The following is an 18,225-nucleotide window of genomic DNA, read 5'->3' as shown; positions in this document are numbered from 1 at the left end:
ACTTTCATTAAATAAGCCAGCAGATGATCTATTTATAACAGTTTTTCAGCGTTAAACTTTAAAGTAATGAATTAACAGAATTTCATAACGATTTCAGACATTAAACATTAGAAAATTTTGTACTTAGATTATATTCAATTTAATTAACGGTGATAAATTAATTTCAGAAATAAAATATTTCAGAAATGAAATAAAAAAAATTTCATCATTAAACATCTTATCAATAATTTATTTATTATAATGTTTTATTATTACTTGTGTAAAACTAATTAGTTGATAGTAGAACATAATAGGCTATATATGTACAATTGTTATGTTGCAACGATTGGATATAAAAAAAAATAAATAAGTTTAATAATTACTTTTCATTCATCCATCTCTAGAGTTTTGAAAAGAAAGTATTTAATTAGTTGGAATATTTAATTAACAATAATTATTTAATATCTGAATACAGAGTATAATCAATTATTTAAAACTGAATAATTAAATTTAGATCAAAAGACTTTTTCAATTTTTAATTTAAATGTGAAAAGATAAAGAGTAATGGTTTGTTTTTTTACATAGGAAATATATTTAATAAATTAAATCAATGTAAAGCAATTGCATTATATAGTTTTATTATTAAAAGTTTGAGTTTTAGCTAGTGAAATATTATATAAGAATATAAACAAAAACATCTGAGATGTATAAAATTTCGCCAAGTAAAAACTTATAATAATTTAGATGACAGTCAAATATTTTTCTTTGGAAGTTTTTCTTTGGTAAAGATAAGCTTGGCGCTTGGAAGTGATACCTACAAGATTTTTACCTATATTATTGTTTTCTACAAATCGCTTCCAAGCGCCAAACTTATCTTTACCAAAGAAAAACTACTAAGAAAAAATTTGACTGTCATCTAAATTGTCATATCTTTTAACTTGACATAATTTCTTTACATTTTAAATGTTTTTGTTTGGATATCAATTGTTTTTTGTTAATGATTGCATTGTTACATTAAGACATAAGACGATGACGTTCGGTCGGTAGCGTATGCCAACCGAACATTTTCAATATGCCGTTTAATAAAATTGTTATAAAAAGTTTTAATTGGCATAAATTTGAGGTTTTTGTTATTCTGGATAACATCTCGAATAAAAATCATTTGTCTGAGTGCAATTTTATCTTTACAAGCATAAAATTAAGCGATAAAAGTAAAATAGCTTTATGGGTAACTCCGTGAACTTTGACTTATCGATCCGAAAGTTTTGTCCGCGCCTCACTGATAACGAGAAAAGATTAAGCTTAAAATTTGACCTTACTAGACTCAGTAGTTTTTTCTTTGGGACCGGATGAAGAAAAGAAAATACAGCTTTTTTTTGACGATTTTTGCAATTTTCGATTGCTTATATTTCGGCAATTCTTTACTAGAAAATCTTGAAATTTTGCATACTAACGAAGAAAACAATTATCTTTCAAATGAGATATTCAAAATTACTTTAGGCGTTTGGAGAGCGGAGAAATAGACCCCCGAATATTCGGCACTTCTGACTCTTTACTTTCTTATAGTCAATCAGTGAAGATTTAAGTATCAGTTGAAATTAAATTCCAGAAACCATTTAGTAAAATATAGAACCTAAATTATAAGTAGAGATTTTCAATAAACTGTTAAAAAACGCAAAGATCATCTAAACAATTGGAAGATGTACTGTACTGTACTTATACTGTACTGTACAGTATTAAAAATTTAAATAAATATATGCTTATTTGTGATCACAAAAACTAAGAAAACTTAAAAAACTTATTGTTTTTGCTTTAATTAATTATTTAATTTTTATTAGGTATAAATACATATCTATTAACACCGGAGATCATTAACCTAAGTAATAAATAGAGTGTATTAATTACGATAGGCAAAATGTGTCTTTAAATGAAACTAAGTTTATCAATTTATATATAGAATTATTTAAAATCGAATAATAATAAATTTTTATCGGGATTTTTATTAAAAAAAAATCAAAGAAATAATCCGTGAAAAAACAACCGGTAAAAGTAATAAAAATGCTTGAAAGAATGGTTTTAAAATATATTTTTATAAAAATGCCGTATAAATAAAAGATAACTTTAAAATGTATATTTTTATATTTTTCTCCTCGTTAAATATATGTAAGAATTTTTAAATATTGTTGCACGATTTCTGTATTAAGTTTAACATATTAAAGTAAAATTTCTAAGCTGACTAATTTGAATTAATAGGTTTATTTATTAAATTTATTTATTATTACATTATTAACTTATTTATAACATTTTCAGTTATATGCCTTAAGGAAGTTAATGCAAGGAGATGTTGATTCACCAAAGGCCCCATTAGGTAATAATTTCCGACCAGTACAACCTGTTCATCATAGAGCCATACGAACCAATATAGAACTTAACATTCGTGAACCGGTAAAGAAATTTTTCTCCTCATTAATTTTCTACAGTATTTTTCTTAAATAATTATTTAACATATTTATATCTTCAATTCTATTCAGTTTAAATTTGCCGTATAAAATTTCGGTGACGATAATGTATTTTTATTATGTAAGTACGAGTGAAAGAAAACGAGAACAATTCAAAAAATTGCTATAGTTTAATGTTAGAATATGTTCTATATTTATTAGTAAATCTACTTAATGTATATAAAGTAATGTATTAAAATTCTAGAAAATAATAGAAATATCTTAGAATGAAAAATAATATTTCTCACACAACACTATAAAATAAATTCCAGTAAATTTTGGTATTAAAGACAATTTCTCTGACAACGAAAGAAAATTTATCTGTCTTTATTCTCAGATTATCGCAAGAAATGACATTATTTCAACACTTAAATGAAATTTGGAAGGTTTTATTATTTATAAAGCAAAGAAATAAAATAATAGAAATACCCGAATTTCATTTAAGAAAGAAAAAATAATAATAATGAGGCGCTTCAATGTTTCTGTAACTTTTATGACTTCTTCCCGTTCGAATGCAGTCTAAAAATATTACATTTTTAAAGTCATACATAATGTTTCTACGCTACAATCTTTACGTTATTATTTTTCCTTTTTTTTACTATTTTCTTTTGCTTTAATATTGGAGGAAAAAAAAATTGAACGAAAAATTTCTCGAAAGATTATCAAAATTCAGTAAATGTCCCGAAAAGTAAGTTTATTGACAACATTATTTCTCGTTTACAACCTTAAATAGCCTAACGGACATTATATTATGCACTATAGTAATTCCATATTTCTGTCGATGACAGTAAAATTGCTAAGGCGATAGTAGCAAAGTTATAGTGTTTAAATGCGTGTGCTAATGGAAAACGTGCTGCGTGTGAGCAACCACAAGCGCAAATTTCGGAGAAACACACTGCCTTGATGACTTAGTGCCAAGATTTCTAAATAATGTTTATAGACACAAATTCACCTCTTTTGTACAGCTCACTACTTATTGGGTCTATTTCTAAGAAATAAGAGTTTTCTGATGGTTATAACATGACCTATATTTCTCTTGTAAGTTATAATAGAAAACTATTTAGAAGTTTCTTTTCTGATACAGATTATAGTAGAATCGATTGGAGTAGCTGCTTTTTTTTTTATGGAACTTTGTTTCAAAGAAGGGATAATACGAGCTCCATACCTTTATGTTTCCTCTTCGCTGCACTATGAAAATGATATCAAAGCATAACAAAAAAGCATCACCGAAATGGCTTTGTGTAACGTAAGACCATACAAAAGAGACATTGAATAATACAATATTGAATGTATCTATATGCATATTAATATTTAAAAAAGGTCTTCTTTTATAAAANCCAAAGATCATTACTGAAAGAAAATAACTTGGAACAAAAGATAATATATTAATAATGTCTCTACTAGGAACCATATAACTTGTTAAATTTAAATACTGTGGCGTATGATGTCTATTTCCAAAGAGGCAATGAAGGGTTGTAAATATTTAATAATCGAAAATATATTTTCCCACGCTTTAATTTAAAGGTTACAGCTCGACAATTTTACTTTATAATGGAATTTTCTACTGTATTTTGAAGTAAAGAATTTTTAAATTTTATCATCTTTTGTCAGCGCATGTATGAAATTAAAAACAATATAAAAGTAAATTTTTCAATAAAATTTTTCATAAAAACTTGGTTTTAGTAAATACGATCACTATTAATGCGCTTACTTGTTAAAAATGCAAAGTAATGCTGTTTATTGCTTTAATACATTATCATCTTTTTTCTGGTTAAACCATTAAAAAAATAAGTTTTTCTACATCAATTATAAAAATAACTGCAGGAGAAATTATTTTATATATAGTCTAGACTAATAAATACAATTATTGCTTACAGTATTTATATTAATATTTTATAATGAAATATACTTTAAAGAAAATTAAATTTTGTTGTCGGGATAAAAGAAAATAATATTGAAGCGAAAAAATTTGAAAATTTGATATAAAAGAAGAAATAATAATTTATATATATTTTTTGTACATTAGCAAATAGAATATTTTTGACACTATATTTTCTTTCAGGGAGAAAATTGTCCTTCTATGCATAGAAAAATGTTTTATAAAGGTAAATATTTATTATAAATAATATAAATATGTATTCGAAATTTCAATAACAAGTTTTTATTTTTTTGATTTAAACAGATATCTAAAAGTAAATAGTTCAGATTTTTTATTTTATTATTTATACATCTACCTAGAAATTGGTATAACAAAAGCGTAATCATACATTGGAAATTTTTTCTTAGTAGCCTATATCAATTTTGCTATCAAATTGTTTTTTTCTATAAAGTATACCAATATCTTAGACTAACATAATACTATAGGGAACAAGAATTTTCAGAATTGATACTACATTGGTAGAAGAAACCAGCAAATAGTGTATACATAGCGTATATCCTATAAGATGTTGGACATATAAGAGAGTTTCCATGCCATACGAATTGAATGACAAGCAGCAGAAAAGACAACATAGACTTTAAAGATGGAATCGAAACCACTTTTCTATATCTGCAGTGAACGCAAAAGAGGGTTAGAAAAAAGAATAAAGTTGTTTCCGGTCACGTGATTTAAAATAAAAATCAACGTTGCAACTTGGAAAAGTTTCTCCCATTTAAACAGTTATTGCTATTTTTCCTTCATCGGTTCGGAACAAAATTGTTTTTACTAGTTGGAAAGCATACGAAAGGTTTATTAAATTCATATATTATACATTTTACCCTAAAGCATATTTGGTAATTTAAGTTTAATGCTGATATAACTTATATATATATAGATGCAGATACAGTAGTAAGCTTAAAGTAATAAACTTTAAGACAATGCCTTTATTATTATAGTCTATAAATAAATATAACTTACATAAAATAATCTTAAGACTTATTATGTTATTTGTAATTTTAATTTACTTTTATTTTTTGTTAAAAATTGAACCATGTCAGTATCTAAAAACTTGTTTTAAAAAAATTAACGGAAATTGCCGCTAAATTATTATTTTTGTTGGTTATATACGCGCATTAAAAGTGTACTCAATAACTCTTGAATATAAATGGTTGTTATTTTAAAGTGATTAAATCATGATTAAATAAATAAAGACCGTAAATTAAATTGTTTTATTGATGCTTTATTGTAAATAAATGAATAAAACTAATAACAAATTTAAATACGTTTAAATTTAATTTTAAAAAGTAATAATAAAGGTACGGTATATAATAAGAAATATTAATAATTCTAAAGAATTCAAGAAGTTGTTATAAATTCATAGTTGTAAATAAATGAGATATTAAATCCAAATTTTAATACTTGAAATTTAGTAGAGAGATGTCATCAAAAGAATGTGTCGAAGTATAAAAGAATCACGTTTAATCATCCAATGGCAATAACTGTTCGGTTCATCGAACATTTTAAAACTAAAAAAAAAAAAAAAAAACGAAAAGAAGCGGCATGTTCATCCTTCAGGCTAAATTCGCCGTGAATAACTAGAAAACTACAGTTCATTTGCATAAGAAAGAACTAGAACTAAAGAATCGTTTCTTCAATATCTCAGTTGCTTCGAGCAATCCTACTAAAGATATTCAACCGGTATTGTTAACAGCAGAATTCGGTAAAGATCTGGAAAATTGAATTTTGCTTTAATGATGAGAATTTATTGAAATGTAAATTAACAGTTATATTTCCCATCTTTATCGAAACGTAAGTTTTTATTTTCTAGAATTTTTAAATAATATGTTCTGGATATAAATGCTTACACCCGCATTATATTACTAAGGAGAAATCTCTAGAGTTTATAATAGAATAGCTACTTTGTAAAGCTAATTAAAATTAAAACAGCGAATGGACAACCTTTATTACTACAAAATATGAAAATTTTACACGTAGTCGTAAATGCAAAGAATAACATTACCAAGTTTTATAATGTATAGTAAAAGGAAAGAAAATTTTGTTTGGTAGCGTATGGGTAAATACTCCCTTTACGATCCTATTCATCAGGTTGTCTTTAAAAAGCTTTAGCACTTACGTAGATTCTAGCAACATGCTCAATCTCACTGTTAAGCAAAAGAGATTGAAGTATATATCCTCCATTATTCTACTTTGTCTTGTCTTCCAAACATCTACATCTCTACGACTCATTCTTTATCAGCCGAGCTATCTTGACGAATGATATTTTAAGCCAAAGATCATTACTGAAAGAAAATAACTTGGAACAAAAGATAATATATTAATAATGTCTCTACTAGGAACCATATAACTTGTTAAATTTAAATACTGTGGCGTATGATGTCTATTTCCAAAGAGGCAATGAAGGGTTGTAAATATTTAATAATCGAAAATATATTTTCCCACGCTTTAATTTAAAGGTTACAGCTCGACAATTTTACTTTATAATGGAATTTTCTACTGTATTTTGAAGTAAAGAATTTTTAAATTTTATCATCTTTTGTCAGCGCATGTATGAAATTAAAAACAATATAAAAGTAAATTTTTCAATAAAATTTTTCATAAAAACTTGGTTTTAGTAAATACGATCACTATTAATGCGCTTACTTGTTAAAAATGCAAAGTAATGCTGTTTATTGCTTTAATACATTATCATCTTTTTTCTGGTTAAACCATTAAAAAAATAAGTTTTTCTACATCAATTATAAAAATAACTGCAGGAGAAATTATTTTATATATAGTCTAGACTAATAAATACAATTATTGCTTACAGTATTTATATTAATATTTTATAATGAAATATACTTTAAAGAAAATTAAATTTTGTTGTCGGGATAAAAGAAAATAATATTGAAGCGAAAAAATTTGAAAATTTGATATAAAAGAAGAAATAATAATTTATATATATTTTTTGTACATTAGCAAATAGAATATTTTTGACACTATATTTTCTTTCAGGGAGAAAATTGTCCTTCTATGCATAGAAAAATGTTTTATAAAGGTAAATATTTATTATAAATAATATAAATATGTATTCGAAATTTCAATAACAAGTTTTTATTTTTTTGATTTAAACAGATATCTAAAAGTAAATAGTTCAGATTTTTTATTTTATTATTTATACATCTACCTAGAAATTGGTATAACAAAAGCGTAATCATACATTGGAAATTTTTTCTTAGTAGCCTATATCAATTTTGCTATCAAATTGTTTTTTTCTATAAAGTATACCAATATCTTAGACTAACATAATACTATAGGGAACAAGAATTTTCAGAATTGATACTACATTGGTAGAAGAAACCAGCAAATAGTGTATACATAGCGTATATCCTATAAGATGTTGGACATATAAGAGAGTTTCCATGCCATACGAATTGAATGACAAGCAGCAGAAAAGACAACATAGACTTTAAAGATGGAATCGAAACCACTTTTCTATATCTGCAGTGAACGCAAAAGAGGGTTAGAAAAAAGAATAAAGTTGTTTCCGGTCACGTGATTTAAAATAAAAATCAACGTTGCAACTTGGAAAAGTTTCTCCCATTTAAACAGTTATTGCTATTTTTCCTTCATCGGTTCGGAACAAAATTGTTTTTACTAGTTGGAAAGCATACGAAAGGTTTATTAAATTCATATATTATACATTTTACCCTAAAGCATATTTGGTAATTTAAGTTTAATGCTGATATAACTTATATATATATAGATGCAGATACAGTAGTAAGCTTAAAGTAATAAACTTTAAGACAATGCCTTTATTATTATAGTCTATAAATAAATATAACTTACATAAAATAATCTTAAGACTTATTATGTTATTTGTAATTTTATTTTATTTCTGTTTCAATTACGTTAATTATTATTATGTAAAAAACTATTAAGAAAAACAATATTTTTTATGATAATTTAAATTAATTTTAATTAAAATATTTTTTCCAGTAACGTTAATAATAAATGTTATTGAGAAAACAAAATATTAATAAAATAGGATGTAAAATTTTTTTTCTAAAAATCAAAAAAGATACAGCAATAAAAATAGAAAATTATTAAGTATAAAAATTTATTTCAGAAAAGAATATATATTGAATTTTTTGTATCTTAAATCTTTTCTTCGTAAAGGACAGTAAAATAAATATCTTCGTTCATCATTCTGAAGAGGAAAAATATTGAAGAAAAGATATATATTCGTTCGAATGAATAGCGAAAAATTAAATAATAGTAAAAAAAATAATAGAAAATTATAAGCGGTTTTTGATTTATATAATTTTATATTATTAATTAATATTTCTTATTCCTACTACTTAAGTTATCTCTGCTTATATAATATTTTTTCTGCACATTAAAAACATTTATTACAATGAAAAAATATAACCTTCGTTAAAGTAAATAGAAATCATTCCGTTTCTAAAAGTAAAGACTAGTAAGATGATATTGATGTTGTAGGTAGATAAAAGTTAGAAAAGTGATAGTGTGAAGTTTGTGACACATAAAATGACAGATGTAACTGTTCTCAGGTTAAGTCTAGATAATTTCTGGATAGTTAATTTGTATGAAAATTATATAAAAAAGTAAAAAGTGCTATAATAAAAACACTATTAAAGCAATACTTCAATAATCTGTACCATTGTTAATTTATTAGATTCTTTGCATATTAAATAAGTTTTTTACATACAACCTATTATATTTTGAAATTTGAATGCTACATTTTTCACAATATAATTTCATATTAAAGAAATATTATTTTAAGATAAGTAATTAAATTATTTCTTATCCATTACTGAATTTTGAAGCGGAAAATCAGGAGTAATACGCTTTGTTAGCATTAACCAATAAAATGAATTACTTAATAATGTTATAAGAATGCTTAAAAATAAATTATGTAAATTTAATTCAAAAAGATTCAAGTTATATTTACATATTTCATTATTAAATGTATATGAAAATAAAGATGCAAATATAAATGGCTTCAAAACAATGTGCCATAGATCTTACGTTGACGGATAAAAAGAATTTTGACTGAGAAATTTATTATGTATACAAAACTTCGTTTAGAATCTTTAAAGTAATGAAAGTCAGTCCAGTAAAATAATCCAAAAGCCGCTTATGAAACTGATGCATCATATTACTCAATTTTATTTAAATTCGCCTTATGCTTTTGGTTTCAATAAAATTATACATTTTTAATATATAAGATAGTCAGATAGTATGAAATATCAGAAACAATTTAAATCAACATTCTAAAATAAAGTAGAAATCTATATTTAGGTATACCTAATATATAAACTAGTAGCATTTAAGCTAGAATTTTTATACTTGATAGTCTACACACAAAAAATAATCTGTATAAAAGAGAACAAGTTACATATAAATCTAGCAAACTAAATATTAATAATCTTAAAAATACATAAGATTTATAACAGAAAAATTTAAATGATATTTATTATATTATTATTTTTTCTTTTATAAAACAAACTTCCATAGTAATGTTGAAAAATAGGAATTTTACTATACAATTTTTACTTTCAAAGTCCCTGTTGTTTGTAGATTTACAGCTTCTTCTGTGATTATATTGATAGATGTTTCAGCCATCTCAAACTTTCCAATAATAGATTAACACAGATCTACAATGCATTCAATTTGAAAGCTTAGAAAATATATCATCAATATTTATTATAACAGGAATATATTCATAGGTATCATTCAAATTTTCCAATGTACTGTACAGTACAATTATATAACAAATAAGACTGAAAATAGATTTATAAAGCAGAAATTAGTATCTCATTTCATCATTAGCATTAATCAAATTGTCATAATCTTGAGTTAGCTTTTATTTTTTATTTAATAAAATATTCCAAATGTGTTATTAAAATTTTTCTACTTATTTAGCAGATATCAAATATAAGGCTCATTATATTAAATATTGAAATAAAATAATTGTAATTACAATAAATCTACAGTTATCGAAATAATTCTGTTAATGATTACTATTAACATTTTTATTTATATATTTTTTAAATAATATTATCGTATTGTAATAAGGAGCATGGATAGAAAAAAATGTTTAGATTTTAATAATTATATTGATAGAATTGCAAATTTGAAAATGTGTGTATATCCATGTATTTAATGAATAATCTAATCTAGAAATATTACCTCAATAAATTTTGACTTAATTTCTAAAATAGGCAATTAACTTTGAATAGTTGAAAATAGGGAGAAATTTAAACTATAAAATTCTGAAGTGAAGTCAGTTATGCATAAAACAGATCTATAGAAACGATCGAGACTATTAAAAATTCAAACGAAAAGTACTTAGAAATAATTATGAATTTTTATTTTCTACTCACAACACAATGCCGACACGATTGATGTGTCGCCACGAAATTTACATCCTCCTTCAATTTAATTCTCATTTAGAATAATAATTGTAAATACTGTTTTGCATTACTTATATCTTAGTGAAACGGAAATTGTAAATAATAACTGTCGTTTAGGATATTTTAGTTTCGTTCATATTGCACTTCGTCGCACAAGAAAAAAGTACAACATACGACACTATTATTTTCTTGCTCACTGAAACAGCGCATTGCGATACGTTAGTTGCGCCAATGTTATACTTGTCGCAGAAGATAAAATACGCCATTTCTCCACAGTTTTTGTCCTTAGATTTGAAACGAGAGCATAAAATACTCTTCTTCTACAACATTTTAATTTGAATTTTCTAACTTTAGTTATTATAAGCTTGGCTTTCAAAAATTAAATTAAATTAATTTGGATAATCATTATCAGATTAGACTCTATTGATTTACAGTAATATATAGACACACTCATATTTATACAGTTGTTTTTCTTAACATGATGACTTCAAATAGATTTTTTGATATAATTCTATAAATTCTAGTTTATATTACACAAAAAATAAAATTGTAGATTATACGTGTGTTCATCTTTATTAATATTTATTTTTATTTTGATATTTATTAAAACAAAAATATAATTTAAGCAGTTTCGTCCTTACCACCGTAACCGAGTTGCTACACGATCGGCAGTAGATACTAAATTCAATTATTTTTATTTTTTTATAATAGTTTTTCTAGTATTTCATTTTGTAAGGGGAACTGTAATAAATGTAAAATCATTTATTACGGAGTGCCCACACATGTGAATTGCTTTTATGAAGCCATTTTTACAATTTTTTCATTCAATTCAATTTATTCTTGTATTTTTTTCCTTTCTACGTATTACTTATTGCTAAAATTTTCATTATTTTTTTTAATCAACCGAATTAAATCCCAAATAAATTTATTGTTTAAGGCTACTTTTTAGAATGTTTCTTGATTTTTCAAATCGTTAAATATAATATTCGTATGTACTTTTTTTTATTGATATCAAAATTTAACTATGTTCTATGCTGAAATAACAGGGAAAGATTTTATTATATTATAGTTTAAAATATACTGACTCAAAAATTCAAGTTAGATTTTTTATTATTATTGTTATAGATCATTGAACGTGTAGTATCTTTTTCAATATCTAGAACGGGGGTGGGGAATCTATGGCCTTAAGGCCACATTCGGCATCGCACACGGCCTGATAAAATATAAAATGGTAAAATTCATGGCAGTAAAATTAAAGTTATTTATTATGAAAATATGTATTCTGTCCTCTTTCTCAATAAAGATATATTTCTAAGTACAATTTATATGTATACAAAATGCATAAATTTATTCAACTTGTAATATGCGGCCTTTCGTGTTTCTTCTGAAATTGGATTTTGTCTTTCGATTAATCGTTCTTCACCTCTGGAGTAGGGAGTGATAATATAAAGTATTAAGTATTATAATTTAATAAATAAAACAAAAATTTTATAGTTTTATTATTTAATAATATTAAATTAGGATATAATCTTGTTTCAGTGCAAACACGTAAAATACTTTAATTTTTGCACATATAATATTACTAAAAAATTTAAATTTTTATTAGTTTATTTATTTATTTCTTATAAACGATATACAGGATCAAATCTAACGATAAATCCGTGTCTTATAAAATACGTTTATAGTAGCATAAATTGTATAAACATAAATATACCTTTTAACATTATTTGCAAATACATAAAACTTGACTGCAGAATGCATTTATATTATAATTTAAACAGTTTTCTTAAGATGATTCTACTTTATTTTTTTTCGAAAGAAAAGGATTTTAAATTTAAATATCTGTAGATTTATCAATCATCTTTCATTATTAAAGACATGAAGTAGTTTACATTATTAAATTTTGTAATTTAAATTAACTTGTTTGTTTGACTTTACTTAATGTTTCATTAGAATGAATTGAATAAAAAAATGTTTATTGAAGAATTGACAAATTGATTATATCAAAGTATTCAAACAACAATGATTTAACCTAAAGTTATTTTATAATGTATTTGAGGAAAAATAATAATAATTTTGTTTTCCTTTACATCATAAAAATTGGATAAAGAATGTTTAAAATTTTTAAATTTATAAATGTTATAGACTTTTATATATTTTATAAATAGATTTTATATTTATAAAGCATTTACATACATACAATAATATTTACACATTTAACATTTTTTTAAAACTTCTTTAAGACTTTAAAATTAAGGAAACACTTTATAATTCAAATTATTATAATATTTTTTTTTATTTTTATGTGAAAAGCTCATTAAAATTTGTTATATAAATTTGTATTTTCCTTTAAAAAGAAAATACAACTTGTTTAAATTTAATATATTTTATATATTAAATAAAACTAAATTATATAACGTGTATTATATTATATNAATTTAGTGAATCTTATTATAAAATAATAAGCTTACTATGAATATACTTCTACTATGATGCCTTTTATAAATCAAAATATTTTAATTGATTGTTTTTTATTATTATTATTATTCAAGTATGTTTAGTAAGCATGTTTTCCTTAACTAAATACAATAAAAAATCAGGATAAATTCACAAGTTAGCGTTTTGAAATAAGGTGACTATCATAATGGTTATAACATTATGATTAATTATAAATATACAAATTTCTATTCTTTATTATTTCGTTAATATTACATTATTACGCTAAAAAATTGAATAAAAATATTAATTTTTTTATTTATATTACACGAATCTCTAAATATAATAAATAAATGTCTGCAAGACATTTTTTATCATCAAAAGTTACATATAAAATCATTAAATTTGTCTGAATATATGCAGTTGTCGCAATTTTTACTCATATATATCGAATGATTAGATACAGTTTTCATTACATTAATTTAATTTACGTAATTAATACTAGGATTATTTTATTTTTTACAATTATTTGTATTTAATTTTTAGTTCAAGAATATGATTTTAATTATAATCTGAGAATATATCTTTATTTAAATCTTGCACTGATATAACTATTAATATCTGCCTCTTACATTGACGTGTGTATGATTTACTGAATGGTTAACTAATTGGAACGTTCCTGCTATAAAAACTGGCATACAAAAACAATACAGAATAGCAGTTTACCTTTTAAACAAACTAGAGACTTAATACAAATAATTTTATTTATAGATATTAAATGAAACATTCAAGTGGCCCATATTAGTCGGTACTTCAAACGTCCAAATAAGATAGTTAGCCATTGAAAATGCACGCTAAAATCTGAACAATGAGATACAGTATACATATACAATGTAAAAGTATATTTCATAGGCACGTATAGAATTAATCTATTATTTTGAATATTATTTATTTTTATCCTTCTTGATTATTTTGATAAATAATAAGTTTGCTATTTTCTAATCTACTATCTTAAATATATTTTTTAAAAACGCTTATACAAAAAATTTGATTATATTATCGTTCTAAAACCGTCGTATTACCTAAAAAGTTAGCTGAAAACAAGCAATTATTTATTGTGACATCGTCACAATGCCGGACTGCATTTTTTAAATCATATTTTTAATTTATTTCATTTAAAATATATTCTTTCCACCTCAAATTAGTAGTGACTTGCCCCTGTAAATAATACTTTTTCGTTAGCAGTGGAGTCGTGCCGATCATCTATTTTACTCCTTTCAGGGGAAAATTTTTGAATTGAAATAACGTGACTTCTGGTTTGCATCGGAAGTCCGTATATAGTTAATTTCCTTTATATAAGCTTTCTATATCTTGTCTTTAATTTCATTTATCTAACATTGTTCTCAAGATTAAGGAAAGACAACAGAGGGACGACAGGTGAGAGCATATATTTTAAATTAAAAAGGTTTAAAATATAATTGAAAATTGCATAATAAATAATTGCTCATGTTTTTTTCTGTTTTTCCGGCTTTTATGTAGAGTTTTTTATGCTGTAAATTTTCAAAACCATGTTACAATAAGTCATAGCATCTTGTTTCTTCAACTAAGAATCATAAAAGTGTTAATGCCATGAAATGATTAATATACATGAAGTTATTCAGAAATCTGAAATAATCCAATGCAATAAAAACAGATTTCTTTCCTCTAAACATTAAAATATGTATTTCAGAAAAATATTTTTTTAAATATCAAGAAAAAGTTTCATAAATAAATATTGTTAGAAAATAAATCTAATAAATTTTAAAGTTCTATATATAACATTATTTGTGTGGATATGTTTTAATGTAACTGATTCTTTAGACCTATATTTACTTTCCCTAATTTACAATCTAAATTTTTTTGAATCAAATTAATCATTAATCAAAAAACTTTAAATACATTTTTTTCTTCAGCTTTCTTTTAGTGAAAAGTTTTAGTGAAAAATCTTTAATAGTGCTTGTATTGTGAATAACATGTCTTACGACTTAAGCTTTCCTTTGGTTTTAATGTAGCCTTTTACTTATAATATGCATTCAAAATTTGTTTAGATTAAAATAATATAATAAAATATATTATTATATATTTTATTATATTGATTTATATAATAAACTCAATTTAACTCTAAGATGTTAGCTCTATTTCAGGCAGAAAAGTTTAAGCCTTTTATTACTTTTATCAAACTTTTCATCAGCTGTATGTCATCAAGCGCTTGTTCTTCTCTTTTCTATTTCTTCTCTCCTTTACTTCTTGCTTCCAATCTTCTATTTTAAGGTCTTTGGGTCTTAGAAATCGCATAATGCGGAATTGGGTCAAGAATTCTATTTCAGGTCTGTTTTAATTGGACGTTACAAAAATCGTTTGTATTTCTCAATTCCCTAACAACTCTAGAGATAAAAGTTACTTTGTTTTATATAAATCATAAAGTTTAGTTTAAAACTTTAAGTCTATATTTGAAAATTTTGAAAAATATTTCTGTTATAAAATAATTTGAAATTAAAATAATTGAAGATTTTGATTTTGTCGAAACAGTATATGTCAAATGTTAGTATTAGGCCTATGTAGATTAAAATTCCTCAACCGTTTAAACGTGAAGTTATATTGTAAAAAAAATTAATAATTAGCAAAAAATAAAACATAAGTGCCATAAATAGATAAATTATATAAATATTAGCAAGGATGTGAAACACTATCTCAAAGATAAAGGACTTTATTATCATGCTACTTATTCTTCATTTTTTCTTTATCAAACTGTTATTTTAAACAAAATTATATCAAACTAACTTTTAATTTTTATAAAATAAAATAACTTTATCATCATTAGGTTGAGATTAGTGTATAAATGTTTTAAAATACATAATGTTTAAGATACGTTAACTATACACGTAGCCTATATAAATTTTCATTTATTTAATTAATCTATTTTTTAAAATAAAAATATAAAATAAATCTTACTTTAAATAGTTTTCAGTTTTTTTTAAAATAATTCCTATATTTTTAAAAAATAAATAAATTATAAACTTTTCTTTGTAAATAAATAGGCGACAATTTATATTAATTTTAAATGATTAACATTTGAATAGAGCTTTAAATCATTTAAAAATTTAGTTGTTTCAGTAAAATTATTATTTATAACTCAAATATATATATACACGTATATATAAATACAAAATATTTGGATTATTAATGTTGTAACTTGGGAAAATTTACTAAAAAAATCTCAAGGAGTGCATATAATATTTTATTAAAAACTCTAGAACATATTTAAACAAGATGAAAGCAACAATATGAAAATAAATTTCCCTTTGAAATGAATCTTTAAAGTAAAATGATAGTTTACAGTAAAAAATAAAAAATAAAATAAAAATACTTTTTGACTTTATTAAGTTTTGTAATAAAAGAATTGTTGCAATTTCTAAATATTTTATAATATATTTAAAATGTATATTAATAAATAATAAATATAAATATTTATCGAAATATAATAAATTTTTTATCTGAAAAATATTAATAAAATTCGATAATATGATGTATAATATAAAATTAAAAAGTTTATTAGATTTTTAATGATGTATTAAATATTAAGTGTAATTTAATTGCATTTAATAACTTGTTTGCTATTATAGATAAATTTAATAAAATAAATTAGACAATATTTAGAATTATTGCATTACTGTTTATATTGATAAATCTACATAACGGTAAGTTTATGAAACAATCAAATAGTTGTTCTGATAAATTATAAACATTTATTATCAGATGTATTATAAATATATTAATTTCATAATAATGAATATTAATTATAATACAATCTATCAATTGGAAATCGATGAGTGAAAAATAACTAACATTCTAAATAGGGAAAAATTATTTGACTTCAATAGAATCGAATTTACTGCTATTTTTACGGTTGTATTAAACTTTTTCTCTATTTTGGCTCTTATAATAGACACGTGACTTACATATTAACAATTTAGCATTGAATATTCTTCTATTAAAAATGTTTTACATTTTTTACAGATATTCACAAATATTTAAAAATATATATATTAATTTCAATTATTTGTATCATAGGCTAAATAATTATGCATATAAGAAAAGGATTATAAATAGTTACTTTACGATTATTATTTTTAGCAAATACTTCAAACCGTCGTCTTTGACTGCAAGAGTTGCCTATATTTCATGGTTTTCAGTGCCTTCGATTGGGCATTGTACGTTCCAACGGCACAACCTCTTCAGTTCAGTTAGAGATTGTACTGTATTCGTCTTCCCTGCCAGCATTTGCCAGACATAACTCTCATCAAGGTAAATTACTAATTACGAAATTGCAAAAACACTACTTCGGCAGATAAATTATATTAGCTTTTTAATCAATTTTAACAAGACTTAGATTCTAAACATAATGTTAAGAATATATTAGCTCGTACGATATACACACATTTTGTGTGTGTATATATACAATTATATTTAGTATATTTTCATTCTTTTCCTCTTTTAGAACAATTACATCAATAGTTTATTTATTTTTATCCTAAGATATTAATTTTGCAAATAGAAACGTGAATATTAAATTAATAAAATATAATGCTTAGTGTATGATAATGTCTCTTTGGTATTTTTTGAACATTACTCATCACTCCCTAGAGGTCTTGAAAAGTTATAAAATTTAATAACTGAACCATTATTTTTTGTATAATTATTTTTCATAGATAAATATTCAAATATATTTTATATTATTAACTTATATAAGTTACGTTTTAATTTTTTTGAATTTGTCTTATTAAAATATTTTTTAAAAATTATAATAAAAACGATAATTATTATTACAAAAAATTATAATTTTCTTAAAATAAAAATCATATTCTATAAAAAATATATATATAATCTCTGTAGCCAGTTCAATATTAAACCTGTTAAT

The 18,225-nt window shown here is 23.3% G+C and overlaps 1 protein-coding gene across 1 annotated transcript in view; it reads left to right on the top strand.

Annotated features, from left to right (window-relative positions):
• The window catches only part of LOC111630291 (carbonic anhydrase-related protein 10-like), a 47,377-nt gene extending 29,765 nt beyond the window's left edge, over window positions 1–17,612 (top strand). The window contains exons 6-8 of the mRNA XM_023374378.1: window positions 2,290–2,424; window positions 4,540–4,582; window positions 17,442–17,612. Coding sequence (XP_023230146.1) covers window positions 2,290–2,424; window positions 4,540–4,582; window positions 17,442–17,467 — 204 coding nt within the window. The 3' untranslated portion in view covers window positions 17,468–17,612. The remainder of the gene's footprint in view (window positions 1–2,289; window positions 2,425–4,539; window positions 4,583–17,441) is intronic.
• Window positions 17,613–18,225: the final 613 nt, after the last annotated feature.

The sequence above is a fragment of the Centruroides sculpturatus genome, unplaced genomic scaffold (genome assembly GCF_000671375.1).
Source record: "Centruroides sculpturatus isolate CEXI.00-Female unplaced genomic scaffold, Cexi_2.0 scaffold726, whole genome shotgun sequence".
In the NCBI taxonomy this organism is placed as follows: Eukaryota; Metazoa; Arthropoda; class Arachnida; order Scorpiones; family Buthidae; genus Centruroides; species Centruroides sculpturatus.
This window is presented reverse-complemented; position numbering and strand designations above follow the sequence as displayed.